The 13,411-nt window shown below is 55.6% G+C and overlaps 1 protein-coding gene across 1 annotated transcript; it reads left to right on the forward strand.

Moving 5' to 3' along the window:
- Positions 1–607: 607 nt before the first annotated feature.
- NATD1 (N-acetyltransferase domain containing 1) lies at positions 608–13,199 on the forward strand. The gene is made up of 3 exons (XM_069810370.1): positions 608–858; positions 8,754–8,872; positions 9,700–13,199. Exons 1-3 carry the CDS (start codon positions 762–764, stop codon positions 9,814–9,816), a joined length of 333 nt encoding a protein of 110 aa, XP_069666471.1. The 5' UTR covers positions 608–761; the 3' UTR covers positions 9,817–13,199.
- The last annotated feature ends 212 nt before the right edge of the window (positions 13,200–13,411 follow it).

Consider the following 13,411-nt stretch of genomic DNA (forward strand, 5'->3'; position numbering starts at 1 on the left):
ACGGGACGTGGCATCGCCCCGCAGTGGGGCTCTGCCGGACCCCCCTGCCCTGTTCCCAGGGCCCGATCCTGGGGAGGGAAGGAGGGACAGGACAGAGCATCGCCTGGGGGACCGTGACCTGGTGCTTCCACCGCACCCCGCAGTGTCAGCGCAGGTCACCAGCACGGCACCAGTCCCGCGTGCTGGTTCAGTACCAGTACAGCAGAACAATAACAGCGCAGCACCAGCACGCTGGGGCAGAAAACCCAGTACAGTACCGCAGAGCAGACGGCACGGCGTGACAATACCAGTGCCCCAGTGCCGGACCCCAGCGCAGCACCAGTAAGCCAGTATGGTGTACCCAGTGCAGGACCAGTACAGGACCAGTACCCCAGTGCAAGACCAGTACGGAGCACTAGGACTGCACTGGTGGCGGGTGCTGCTGTGCCCGTGCCCGTGCCCGTGCCCGTGCCCACCCGCGCGGGGGCGCCGAGTCCCACCGAGTCACCTCCGGTGGGGGCGGTGGTGGTGGCGGTGGAAGGTGACGCTGTCCCTTTAAGAGCCGGACGGCCGTACCAAAACAAAACGGCGGCGCGCCCATTGGCTGGGGCGCGGGCACGTGGCGCACAGCTGGTTTCCTGCGGCCGCGCGCCGGTGGCAGCTCCCGCGGCGTCCGCCGCCACGGCCCGGTCCCGGGATTCCGGGATTTCGGGATCGGATCCGGCGCTGTCGGGGGGTTTCGTGTCGTTTACGGCTCGGGCCCGGCCCGGTTCGGCTCGGCCATGGCTCATTCGGCTCCTCTCGGCCTCCTGGAACAGGGCTGCCCCATTCAGGTGGAGCACGATCGGAAGAGGCGGCAGTTCACCGTGCGGCTGAACGGTAAGGAGTGGGGGGGGGGGGGGCACGGGGCCCCCCGGTACCCTACCTGCTCTCCTTTGCCCCCGGTTCTACCTCCCTGGGGGGTCCCAGCCCCCCGTTTCCCCCCATTTTCCCCCAGCGCAACTGTGTAAAAAAACCCCAAACCCTCCCTCAGTGCCCCTGTGCCCCCCCCCATACTCTTCTGAGCCCCCCTGGACCTTCCCCAGTGCCCCTGGTTCCTGCTGGTGCCCCCCATCTTTCCTGCCCCCGCCCAAAATCTTGGCCCCGGAGATCTGGGGGTCTCATGGCTGGTGCTGGTGTGTGGAGCCCCATGCTGGCATGGGCAGGTTTGGGGGGGGACACGCTACCTTGGACACCCCCCCCCTCAGGAGCAGGTGGCTTTGGATGATGTGGAGGTGCTGTGCCAGGTTGATGCTGGGGACGTGCCTCAGTGTGCAAGCTGCTCGGTGGGTCTTCTGGTGGGATTCCTGCAGGGAAGCCCCTCGGGGGGAGCTGAGTGGCCCCCCGGGGCCCCTGGCACCATGGGTGCTTGGCACCTGGTTCAGTAGGACCCACGGCATGGAGCCAAGCTGCCCTTGGCATCCGTGGGACCGGGGCTGTGGAGGTCTGGTGATGTGGTGACCCCCCGAACACCTCTGTCACGTATTGGGTGGAGTGAACAAAAAAAGGAGGTGCCACTAAAATTCCTCTATGGCAAGCCGATTCTTTTCCAGCCGTCCTCTTAATGGTTAATCCCAAATATTCAACGATTCCCAATGTCTGTGTGTCATGCCAAGAACGCTCTGGGGAAAACAGGCCGCCTCACTGCCCTACAGAAATTGCAGGGTGGCTGCCTTTTAAAAATAAATAAATAAAACAAGTAGTTCAGAAATTATACAGACTGTAGGAGGCATTCTCAATAAGACAACAGGAATAGTCTGGATTTTATTTTAGACTCTTCTCTCCCCCCCTTTTTTTTTTTTTTTTTTTTTTATTTCAACCACTAATTACAAAGTGCAGGCTAGAGGCTCGGCAGTGGTGGAGCAAGGAAGGAGACGTGCGTGCTGGGTGCGGAGAAAACAATTTCACTAACTGCTTATTTCAAACAGGGAGAGATCAAACGAGGTCCCAGGTGACGGGTCCCCACTGCCATCGCGAGAGTTGTAACACAGCGTTGTCGCTGTCAGTGAAGTTTGTACGTGCACGAAAGAGGGGAGAGCGAAGGACCAACAGTTATTAGGGAAACGTAATCTTTTTATTGTGGTTTGCCGAATAAAAACTCTCCCAGCCATGCCATGGGCCGAGTAGCATTTGGCGCCTGCGGGGGGATGCGTCGGGTCTGGAGAGGATGAACTTTGAGAGTGAGAGAATCAGCTGTGGGACCCATGGTGGGAGTCGTGTGTGAATCAGCACAAAACCTTCTGCTTCAGGAGGGGACCACTGTGGCTCAGGGAAGCCACGGCATTCCCCAGGGTTGTAGGTGGATCCCCGTGATTGGGGCTGGTTTGTTTGGTTTTTTTTCTGGGAGTTAAGGGAGACTGAACCCTTTTTTTTTGCAAGTTCAGCGCTGGCCACGTAAGGAAGCCGAGCTGAGCAGCGTCCTGGCATGACGGTGTTCCTGCCGCTGGGCTGACTAACATCCATGCCAGGCAGGTGATCCATCTCTCCTTCTTGTTAGGCATTTGCTGATAAGAGCCAAGCCCTGGAAGGTGGTCAGAGGATAACCATCTCTGTGGGAGTGTGTGGCGTTGTGTTTATTTCCTGGGCTGCTCTCTTCATCCCTCCCGCTCCTGGCACAATGAGCATCAGCAGTGCTGAATGCTCGGCAGGTTTTCCCTGCTGCACGTGGGGAAATTACAAGAAATGAGCCGGGCACAGATTTTAGCTTCAATGTGACCCACGTGTCCATCTGAGAGCACTTTTGTCCTGTGTTGCTGCACTGTGGCAGAGATGAAAAGCAAGTCTGTGGGGCAAATCCACAGCTCACCAGTGGTCTCCAGGGTCAGCTTGTCTCTGGTGTCTCGGTCCTAACTTCAGCTAGATGTTGAGTGTGCTTGATGCTCCAGGAAAACACGGGTGCATTGGGCTCGTGGACCAAGCAGCCAGGCTTTGCTCGTCTCCAGTAATACCTGGTCTCTGGGCTGATGGCTTGGTGGTTTACAGTAGCATGATACTGAGTAGAAAACTTCGTGTGGTGATACTGTTACGGAAATTCCTGTAGCGAGAGGCCCGACACACCATGAAAGCTGTGAACTAGTTGTGAAAGTGTTTGTTTTCAGCATCATCCTGTGTTTGCCTCTGCAACCCCATGTAACCTCGTGTCGAGACTCCCTCCTCGTACACAAGAAGGATGAATTGTGTTTGGCATTTCCTGGGTTGCCCCATCTTTCCCTTGCTGAGCCCTCATTGCTGCACATGGCTCCTAAAACTCTAACAGAAACAGCTGCTTCACTTTAATACATTCCCTTTTTCCTTGCATCCCAAATTTAGAAGCATTGAGAAGCTGAAAGTAAAGCTGAGTATAACCAGACTTCACCGAGCTTTGTTATCCCTCTGAGAGGAGGGTAGAAAGAAGCCCAACTGGATTTATAATCGGTCAAGATGTGACTAACAGCATGAGCTAGCCAGAAACCTCCTGATGCAGCGACTGTGTTGGAAAACACCAATTTGTCAAAGCTAAAAACTTCCATGGGAATCATATAGGCCAGTTTTGTCAGGAATAGTTGGAGGGGTTTTTTTGATCCGAGACAAAGTTTCTGGTCAAAACAAGAAACCCAAAGAGACGGCTACCCCAAAGTAGTTGGCCAGTCAGTCCAGCTGCTGGCACAGCTGCTTGGGGCAGGGGAACAGCACTTTTAGCAGCAGCCTCTTTGACATCTTGATGCCAAGCAAACGCATCAGGCTCTCCCGTTGGGAGATGGGCTCACTGCCTGCGCCGAGCTGCTCCCCTTGGGGATGTGTGAACTTTTCGCACATCTGCACTCCCATTCATCCAACATGTGGGTGCAGCAAGCCACGCTTCCCAAACCTCCCGCTCCTCCCCAGCTGGGTTTGGGCAGGATCCAGTGGCTGGAAGCTGCTGCTTTGCCTGCTGCTGATCTCGGGAGCTCCTTGTCAGGAGTCCAAGCTTGGGCTTCTTAGGAAAACTGGAGCAGGTTGTGCCTTGGTGCTTTCCTTCCTGCTAGGGTTGATGCCCTCCAGGAGGGGAAAGCTGCCAAGTTTGCAGCAAGGATGAAGGGATCTGGTTGCCGGACACTGCATCAAGATGTCCCCACTCGTCTCCTGTGCTGCAGTTGCCTCAAGAGAGCTCCTAAACAGGAAACTGCTTCAAACCAGAGTGCCCCCCCCCCCCCACTGCTCCTGCAAGCGAGGCCCCTCCGTGATGGTTGTGCCATCTCTGCTCGGCTCTGTCTGTTGTACTCTGTTGTGTTTTCTCTCCGTAGTAACGTGCCAGTGGCTCCCTGAGGAGCAAGGTCAGCCCGAGGCATGCAGGGAGCTCTGGCCTGGGATGCACGAGCTCCTCGGGATGTCTCGGCTTGCCCCACACAGCCTTTGGCAGCCACCTTTTGGCTCAGCAGCCAAAAGAGCCGAGCTGCCGCCTGCCTCGGCTTTCTGGGGTCTGAGAGCGGGAAATGGGGCTGGTGTCTGTTCTCTCCCCGCTTGCTCTCAGGGAATGGCTTTGCAGCAGTGCCCCAAGGAGGCTGGAGCTCAGGGGCTGCCTCCAAAGGCTGGTGAGCGCAGAAATTGGCCCGCAGACAGCAGCCAGCCTTCGCTGAGCCCCTGCCTTGCTCAGGGCCTGGCCACACAATGATGTTTTGTGGGCTGGGGCTGGTGCAGAGGGACAGGGAGAAGGCCTTGGGCTGGAGGAATAGATCCTGCTGTGCTGCCAGTGCTGCAGCATCCCCTCGCTGGGCAGGTACTGTCCATGACCCAGAAGAGGGGGTCAGCAAAGAATGGGCTGAAGCAGGGTGCCTGTGTCTTCCCAGATGTCTGCTGTGTCCCTTCCTCAGCTCGGGGCTGGGCTCTCTGCTTGTTCCCCTGAGGCTCACAAGCCACCCAGCCTGGGGATTCACGTCTGGTGGTGTGGCTGAGCCTGCAGCGCAGGGGCCTCATCTGCTGCCCAAAGCCGTCCGCCCTGTTTGGGTGGAAGCTCTGTGCCACTGGTCCCGGTGGAAACCCTCCATGGAGAGCAAGTTGAGACCTGGTCCCTTGCCCACCTGCTGGAAAAGTTTCCCATTCCCCGTGCACCCTGTGATTCGAGGGAGGGAGGGCTGGGGATCAGCTGTGCTGCCATCGCTGCCATTTTCATCACACAGCCTCCTCTTGCTCCTCTTTCTTGCTGTGCTGATTTGCATTGACTCAGACTTCCTTGCTCGTTGGCCTTGAAGCCGAGGCGCTGTGCAGGGGAGTGTCTGCGAGTCAAACATCATGATCAGGTTCATGGGGCACCGCTGGGGCTGGCCGAGGTCTGAGCCCGTTTTGCCAAGCTGAGTCTGTGCAGGCTGATAAAATCCCTGCCCCGAAGTCTAAGGGGATGAGACAGGCAGGAGGCTGGCTTGCAGCGTCCCTCCTATGCCATGTTTTGGTGTGGTTTCTGCTTGCGGGGGGGGGAGGATTGCAACAAGCTGGGGATAGGCTGCTCCTGTGAGGGGTCAAAACTGCTTCCAGATCCCCCAGCTTTGCAATGTTCCCTTTACTGGGAGCAGCCTCCGAGTCCAAGAGTACCACGTAGCAGCAAGGCTGGCTTCTTCCAGCATCATATTGCAGCGAGGTGCCTCTGCTCCCCCGTCTCCTTCCTCTGGCCCCAGGGAGGCTTTTTGGTGGGAAAACGAGGGTTATGCCTGGAGCTGCTTACGGGGAGCCCAGGAACAGTGCCCTGGTTTTGGGGTACAGCACGCTTCATCCTGCTTTTCCCAGAGGCTTTGGGCCCTGGTGTGGAGAGGATGTGCAGAGCAGCTGGTTTTGAAGGAAACAGGCTTTCCGCTGGCCGGTCCTTCCCCTCCTTTTGCGAGTTGTTGGGCACCTTCAGCCTTGCTCAGCAGAGGAACAGGGATCTTAGTCTCCAGGAGAGGCTGTTCCTGCAGGATCTGTGCAGTGAGCCGGCATCACTGCGGAGGCAGGGCTGCCATGAGCACACAGCCCGACAGCAGACAGTGGAGAATCCAGGTGGGGTGCTCTTTCACAAGACTGAAATCCTTTCGGATCCTGGCTTGGTTCTCCTTTGTTGATCAGGGCTTTTTCTCACCTCCAGCCCCTGTGGTGGTGCAGTCCCCCGTGTCCAGCAGTGCCCAGCTTATGGGTTTGGCTTGGCACATTCATGTCCAAAAGGGTTGCAGGGAGTGTTTGTGGTGACCTTTAAGCATAACCACTCACCTCTGGCTGTCCCCTCCTTATCAGCTCCTCTTGCAGTCCAGGTGCTCAGTTTGTAGCTCTGCATCACCAGCCATACCGCAGCAGGGAGTGGGAGACAAGAGACCTGGAGACACTTGGTGTAGCCCAGCCCAGCCCCAGGGCTGTGCAGGAATGGGGACCAGGAATGTGGACACAGCAGCAATCTCCTCCCAAGCCATCAGTGTCACCTGCAGGGCCCACACCAAGTGCTACAGCACAAGTGTCACTGATTTCATGTGCTGGGTGGCTCAGGGTTCCATCACCGAGGTGAACACATACAGATGCGTTTATGTACTTGGCTGAATAAGGGTGTTTTTCTGAACTGGGACCGGTTTCCCACAGCATTGGCAGCACTGGCTTTCTCTGCAGACCCAGCTGTAAAATCCTTTGGGCTCTGCATGTGTTCATCTGTACGCTGGTGGCACCCTGCAGCTCCCGTCCCAGCTGGGGTTTTGTGGTGCTACAGTGATACAGCAAATATTGAGGGAAAGTCTGTCTGGGGCAGATCTGAGATTCTTCTAACACTGCATCATCTTCTGCTTTAAAATGCATTGTTGTGGATGATACTTCTATATGGATCATATATGTGTATATATATAAATATAATGTATAAAAGTATATTTAAAAAGCCCTTTTGTTCTGTCATCACTTAGAGAAGGATTTAATTTTGGACTTATCAAAGCTTAAGGCAGAGTCTATGGAAAGTTTTAGCCTGGGAGAACAGCAGAGTGGAAGGGCTGGAGCATGTGAAAGTTGCTGTTATAAGAGTGTTTTACAGCTTTTGGTGCTGCCAGGTCTGCTGATAGCACCTCTAAGAGCTGCTGCTGAATGTGTCGCTTCTGATGCGAGAGGGCACCTGCCTTTGCCTGGGCAGGCTTTCTCTTGAGTGAGATGGGTCTGTGCTGCTGGGGAAAAGCTCAGCTTGCAGCTGCTCTCTTGGCTTTGTTTGGATGCCCGGATCCACATGGGGAAATGCTGTAGTTCTCCCTTTTTTTTCCCTGCAAAGATTTGCGACTGTAAAATGGGGCTATAGGATCTCATCTGCACTGGTCTTGGTAACGGGGAAGAGGCGAGCACCCCTTCAGCCCCTTCTCCACCCCTTTACCTCTGTCCATCCCAGCAGTTCACCCCAAACCCTTTGTCCCGAGACAGAGCAGGGAGTCTGGGATCTGTAGGGAGACTAAAAGAGCTTAGCTTTTTGGTGAACTAGAGGCTGAGAGGGGCAGGACTGATGCCTGTAAATACGCGGGAGAATGGCAGGGAGGGAAACTATTTATGTCCAGCCAAGAACAATGTTGGCACAAGAACGAGCAGGTAGAAACCAGCAGGAATAAATTCAGGCTGGAAATGTGGAGGTCTCCATCCAATGTAGGAGGATTGAGTCTTTGCCTAAAAGGAGCAGGAACAAAAAGTTGAGCTGCTTCTCTTGAAACACAAAATTCAAATGGGCTCATTTCTAGTGCCTCTCAAATACAGGGATTAGGCAAACTGGGCTGGAGTTGTCAGCTGAAACGCAATAAAATAAAGTGTATTGAGCTCAGCTAAAGCACATGGTAAATGCAGGTGAACCTTGCAGTCTTTCACCCTCCAATAACCATGGGAGGGAAAGGACAGGTTTCCATTATTTTAATTGAGCTTGTCTCTTTGTTTGGAAGCTTTCATTTCTGAAACTCGCTTTTAAATACAGAAACCCTATAGAAATGAAATGTTTGCTTTTGCACTGAAGACAGAAGCTCGGGTTCTGCAGATGAAGCTGGAGGGGTGTTATTAGCTCTCCTCTGATTTACATGTGTGCTGAAACTTCTTTTTTCCTGTAACTGAACTGCTGTGAGAAAAGTCAGGGTGTCGCAACAGGAAGCCTCTGTGTGTGCATGTAAATGTGTGTGCACAAACCCCCTTGCATGCCTGTGTGTGCTTTTCCTGTGTGTTTGTGGGATTCATCTCTCCCAGCATCTTCCCCAAAATGTATCTGTCCAAATGCTGCAACACCAGACCAAGAAGTCTTGTCCTATTTTACCTGCCATGACAAAAAATTCTGTGGTATAGAGAGAAAGGAATTGGCTGTTACCTGGGTCAGCTTTTTCCTGTTCTTCCCCCTCCTTTGTTTGCTCACTCCTCCATCAGTACAACCCACCCCTTCCCACCAGCTGCTTTCCTACCCTAAATGTGTTGTATTGGCACATCAGCCCTTGGTTCAGAGCTGGGTAGAAAAGGTTCGGGGGCTTGGAAAAGCCAAGCAGATCTGCCTCTGCTTGCACCTCGGGAGGCGGCGGGACAACCAACAGGGACGTCCAAGTGTCACCAAAAGCAAAATCTCTGCTGAGACTTTCCACTGCATGAAACCACCCAGTGCCACAGCCATTCCCGTGGGTGCAAGGAGCTGTGTGAGGGCTGTTGTAGCAGTCCCAAAGCTGCCTGTCCGCTGCTGTGGGCTCCCCAGAGAGTGGCACTATCCAATGGTGGGCCGGGAGTCTGGGGCTCTCTGGGGGACATCCCAAGCCTCACCCCTCTCTTGCATCCCCCAGGTTGCCATGACAAGGCGGTGCTGCTCTACGAATACGTGGGGAAGCGGATTGTGGATTTGCAACATACAGAAGTACCAGATGCCTATCGAGGGAGAGGAATAGCCAAGCACCTCGCGAAGGTATGGCGCCAGCCACCCAGAAGGGCAGAGGCTGTTGCGACCTCAGCCATGGCTAGAAGCCCTGACTGAAGCCAGGCCCCATCACGTTGGAATTGCATGCATGCCCTGTGGGAACTGTTTGTGCTCCGATGGGATATAGGGGCAGCTGGCGGGGCAGATGGAAATCCGCGGTCAGATATTCCTATTTCTGGTGGCAAGAGGGGCTGGGTGAGTGCCAGCATGTCCAGCCGCTTGTCCAGGCTTGGCCCTTTCCTCCTTGCAGCAAACAGCCTTCGTGTTCACCTTGCAGGGGCTGATGCAGTGCCTCTCCTGGGGGCTGGACCCCCTCATCTCAAAGCTTCAGGGCCTTTGTGACCCTTTTTCCTGCATTGGGTCCTGCTTTTGAAGCCCACAGCTGTGTTGGAGAGCTGAGGAGCTGTGAGCACAGTGCGGGGGGGACTGCGGGGTGATGCTTTGGGGTTACAGCTGCTCCCTAGCCCTGTAAGCCAGGGCAAATGGGTGACAAAGGTAACCTTTACGTGATGTGGCTGGATCTCCTGCAGTGCAGCATCCACCAGGCTGGATGTGTTGAGGGTTACCTGGGGAGTCCCTGCACACCTCTGGTGAAACTGTGGCCCTGTGGAACTGTGGCAGCTGTGGCAGGATGGCTGTGCTCTCCCCCCAACCCTCTCCCTCCACCTGCCTCGCACAGAGGGTACGTAAGGGCAACCTGCTGCTTCCCCCAGCTGTGCAGAGTACCAGGAGTCCAGACCCCTGTGAGGCTTCAGAGGAGAGCGTAGGCTGGGGGTGCTGGTTGTAACCCATCTGTCCTCTCCGGTTGGTTGCAGGCAGCCCTGGACTTCGTGGTGGAGGAGGACCTGAAAGCTCACTTGACGTGCTGGTACATTCAGAAATATGTCAAGGAGAACCCACTGCCGCAGTACCTGGAACACTTGCAGCCTTAAGGCAGGACTGCTCTGACACCAGCACGCCTGTCCCTGACTGTTCAATGCGGCCTTCGCTTCTCTGCGGTCTCAGGAAACCCCCCTCCCACACTCATAATTCCCATTTTTTTAAGCGCATCCATGTGGTGCATGAGTGTGGGCACGACCTCCTCCTCTCTGCCCACGTGTGAGCATGGCTACGGCCCTTGGGCCAGGCTGCCTCCAGGCACGCGTGGTGCCCCCTGGTGCTCTTACCAAGCCAGGGGGTGGAAGAGGATGATTTTTCCACCAAACTCTATCACAAGACTAGGGGATGACTCAGCCTGCACCTCATCCTCTCCCTTCCGCTTGGCGACAGCTGTGAACTTGCTGGGGGATGTTGGTTAGGGGTGGTCGCAGGGTACCAGCCCCTCTTTCCTCCCAGCAGCTGGGGGAGATGCTGGGGATTACGTCTTGTGGGACAGAAGGAGGTGCTGGAGGAGCCCTGGCCCCGTGGCAGGTTCATCCCCTGCAGCATCTGTTGGGCACCGAGACTTGCCCAAGCCCACATGGAGTACAGATAAGAACATGTGGGCCATGGTGGCGCCTGGGGGGCTTTGCTGTACCTGCTGTGGAGACTCAGGGACGGTGACACCTTCGAGCCTAGAGACAGGAGCCATGTGAGGAGCAGCCTTCAGCCATGGGGGCTGCGGCAGAGCACATGCAGCGTGAGTGTGCAGAGGAAGAAAGGCAGCTGAGTTGCGGGTGCTGGTCGCTGGAGATGCCAGCTCCTGCCCAGCCTTCTGTATCTAGCCCCAGCATGGCATCCCCGCAGGGTTGCGGGCTGTTGTTCCTGTCTCTGCTCCCTGTTATTGGTGTTGACTGTGCTGGTGTGGACACAGCCTGCTCAGGAGAAGAGCACCAGCCCCCACAGCCAGCCCTGGCCTAAGCAGTGAGGGGACATCCCATGCCTTTGCAGGCACCAGGATGGTTTCCTGCAGCTGAAGAGTAAGGCTCCCCCCACCTCCCTCAACTCCAGCTCTGCGCCCCTGCCCTAGATTGTAAGGCCTGAGCTGTCATTGCATCCTGAGAGCAACGGGGGTAAGGCCTCTGGGACCTGCTCCTGGCCTATCTCCAGGGCTTGATGCTAAGCTACCTGCCTCCACCTGGATGCTGATCACTTCTCCTTACAGCCTTTGGAAAGAAACCCTGGCTCAGGGCATTACTCGTCTGCTCACTGGCATCCTCGTAGCTCCAAGCCTGCAACATCGTGGGGTCCTCAATCAGCAGCAGGAACACCCTCGTGTTGTGCTGTTACCTCCATGGGTGATGACCCTGTAGCACAGCTCAACGTTGCCACAGTTGGATGTAGAGGTAACACTGTGACAGCAGGGCACTGCCTGGCTCCAGTTTGTTGCCTCTCCTCCCTTGCTCAGGCCTTCCAGGGCCTGAGCTAGACGCCAGAGCATCTCTCCCCTAAGCTCTCGGGATTTTGCGGTGTCCCAGGGCTGGGCTGTGGTGGGGAAGATGGTGCTGCCAGCATGCCATGCCAGCCCTGAGCAGCTGCTGGGGGCTGCAGCCAGGCAGAACAAGATAAAGAGCCTTTCACCTGGAGGCCAAATCCACACCTAGCTTATCTCTCGGCAGGGACTAGTTTACAATCTGTGCCACGGACCGAATGAAGCCCCGGCCAAGAGGCAGCTCAGCCCTCTCCCAGAGCCCAGGGTGAAATCCATGGTGGCAAAGGCAAAAGCTCTTCCAACCTTCTCTCATGGTTGGGTTGGTTGGAGATGGAGACCCTGTGCCTGATCTCAGCCAGGGAGGCCCTGAGCTGTTCCTCCTGGCCACCAGCTCGAGGCAAAGCCCTGCTGCCTGCCTGTGGTCTTGGGCTGCCCACCGCCAACAAAATGCAGCCCTCTGCCCACAGGTTTGAGTAGAACCTCCCAAATTCCATCCCTGCCCTGCCACACTGCAGGCTGTGAGACCTCTGCCCGTGTCCACCACCTGCCTGGGGAGGGACCTGAGCCTGGTGACAGATCCATCCATCTCTGGCTTGTGCTGCTCAGGAAAGGCATCAGGCTCAGCCCTGCCACTGCCTCGCGTTTTCTGCCTTCTCGCTGCTTATTTCAGCCTGGCTGTGACCTTCAGGATGGCTTAGAGGGACTGGGAAAGGTTGCAGGTAACGAACTAAAGAAAAGGGCTCAAGAAGAAATCTGGGCTGCTAAATGTTCACTACAACATGCAAAACACTTCAACATCTAGTTACAGGAGCAAGGCTGGCTCTGTTACAGCCAAGTGATGACAGAACCGTCCCTGCTCTTGATCCCAAAGTGAAGCTGAACCGTCTCCTCTCTTGCAAGCCAAGATGAGACACTGTCGTTATCTTTGTCACAGTGGGGCTGGGTGCTTGGAAGAGATGTGTGCCTGGTTGCCTCGTGGGAGCAATAGCATGAACCCAGCACTGCAAGCCCTGGTTTTGTGCTTATCTCCACTGTGTGACAGTTCCTAGAAGTACCCCGTCATGTCTGCCGCATGAGAGCGGCTCGCTGGAGGGTGTGCTGCGGTTGCTGCCCCGGCAGCGTCCCAGTGTCCGAGCTTGACTCTGGAGCCCTTTGTGCTGCTCTGACAGGAACCTTGTCCTTCCCAGCGCTGGATCACAAGTGGCAATCGCGGCCTTAAATCAGGCACAGCACACTGTTTTGCTGCTGCTTCCCTTCGAGGTGCTACAATCCCTCCAGTGTCTGACCCAACGGAGACGTGTGTCAGTGTCAGTGCCAACCATTTCACTGCCGTACCCATCCTCTGCCCTGGCCTTCCCTTCCTCGTGGTCTTTAATGTCGGCAAATAGCAATACCCACAGGTCACCAGCAATGCCGCAGTCCACAGTGCTCCTGTGATCTGGCGCTGCCGGGCAGGAGATGGCTCGGGGTCCTTTGGTGTTAGGCAGCCCTCCCTCCTGCCTCTCTGCCAGCCACCCTTTCCCAGCTGGTCTCTGCAGGAAGGAGCTTTGAGTCCTGTGCTGCCCCTTGGTGCTGATTAAGGCTGGAGGAGTTGGGGATCCTGGACTCTTTCTGGCAACAGGAGTGTGGAAGTGGTTTGGTTGAATATTGAGGTCCCCAAACCCATTTGAACTACAGACTTTGGTGGGCGGGGAAATGCAGATTGCTGTCAAACCTGCTTCCACATCGCCCAACTTGAAACACCCCCTCCCTCATCCGCTTTCGAGCATTGTCTTCCTCTGTCCAAGGTTTCCATTCTGTTGAATTTGGTGGTTACGATGTGCCTTTCCTTCTCAGGACCTGTTACAAATGATGTTTCTGCTTTTGTTTATGTCTAACATTTATCTTTATCCCTTCTTCTGTCATACTATAAAACATGAACATAATGCATGGAATACAATACAATAAAAAGTGTGGCTTAACTGACCCGCCAGTGGTTCACTGTGCCGCGCTTGGTGGGAGGCAGGCGGAGGTGCCTGCAGAACCAGGGGACCTCTGGCATCCCCAGCTCTGTCACCGCTGGGTCACTTGGGCAGAGAGCCTGTTTCACAGGCCCTGTCAAATAACTCTGCCCTCCAGTCCATGTCCAGGGTATGATTTTTGCCTGCCTCGTTGCTGTGTATTCATTTTCTATATAA

The sequence above is a fragment of the Haliaeetus albicilla genome, chromosome 22 (assembly GCF_947461875.1).
Source record: "Haliaeetus albicilla chromosome 22, bHalAlb1.1, whole genome shotgun sequence".
NCBI classification, from domain to species: domain Eukaryota; kingdom Metazoa; phylum Chordata; class Aves; order Accipitriformes; family Accipitridae; genus Haliaeetus; species Haliaeetus albicilla.

Coding starts and splice junctions, on each gene's coding strand:
- NATD1 (XM_069810370.1), top strand. CDS start 762: ATGGCTCATTCGGCTCCTCTCGGCCTCCTGGAACAGGGCTGCCCCATT. Junction 859..8,753: donor GTTCACCGTGCGGCTGAACG/GTAAGGAGTGGG, acceptor TGCATCCCCCAG/GTTGCCATGACAAGGCGGTG. Junction 8,873..9,699: donor TAGCCAAGCACCTCGCGAAG/GTATGGCGCCAG, acceptor GGTTGGTTGCAG/GCAGCCCTGGACTTCGTGGT.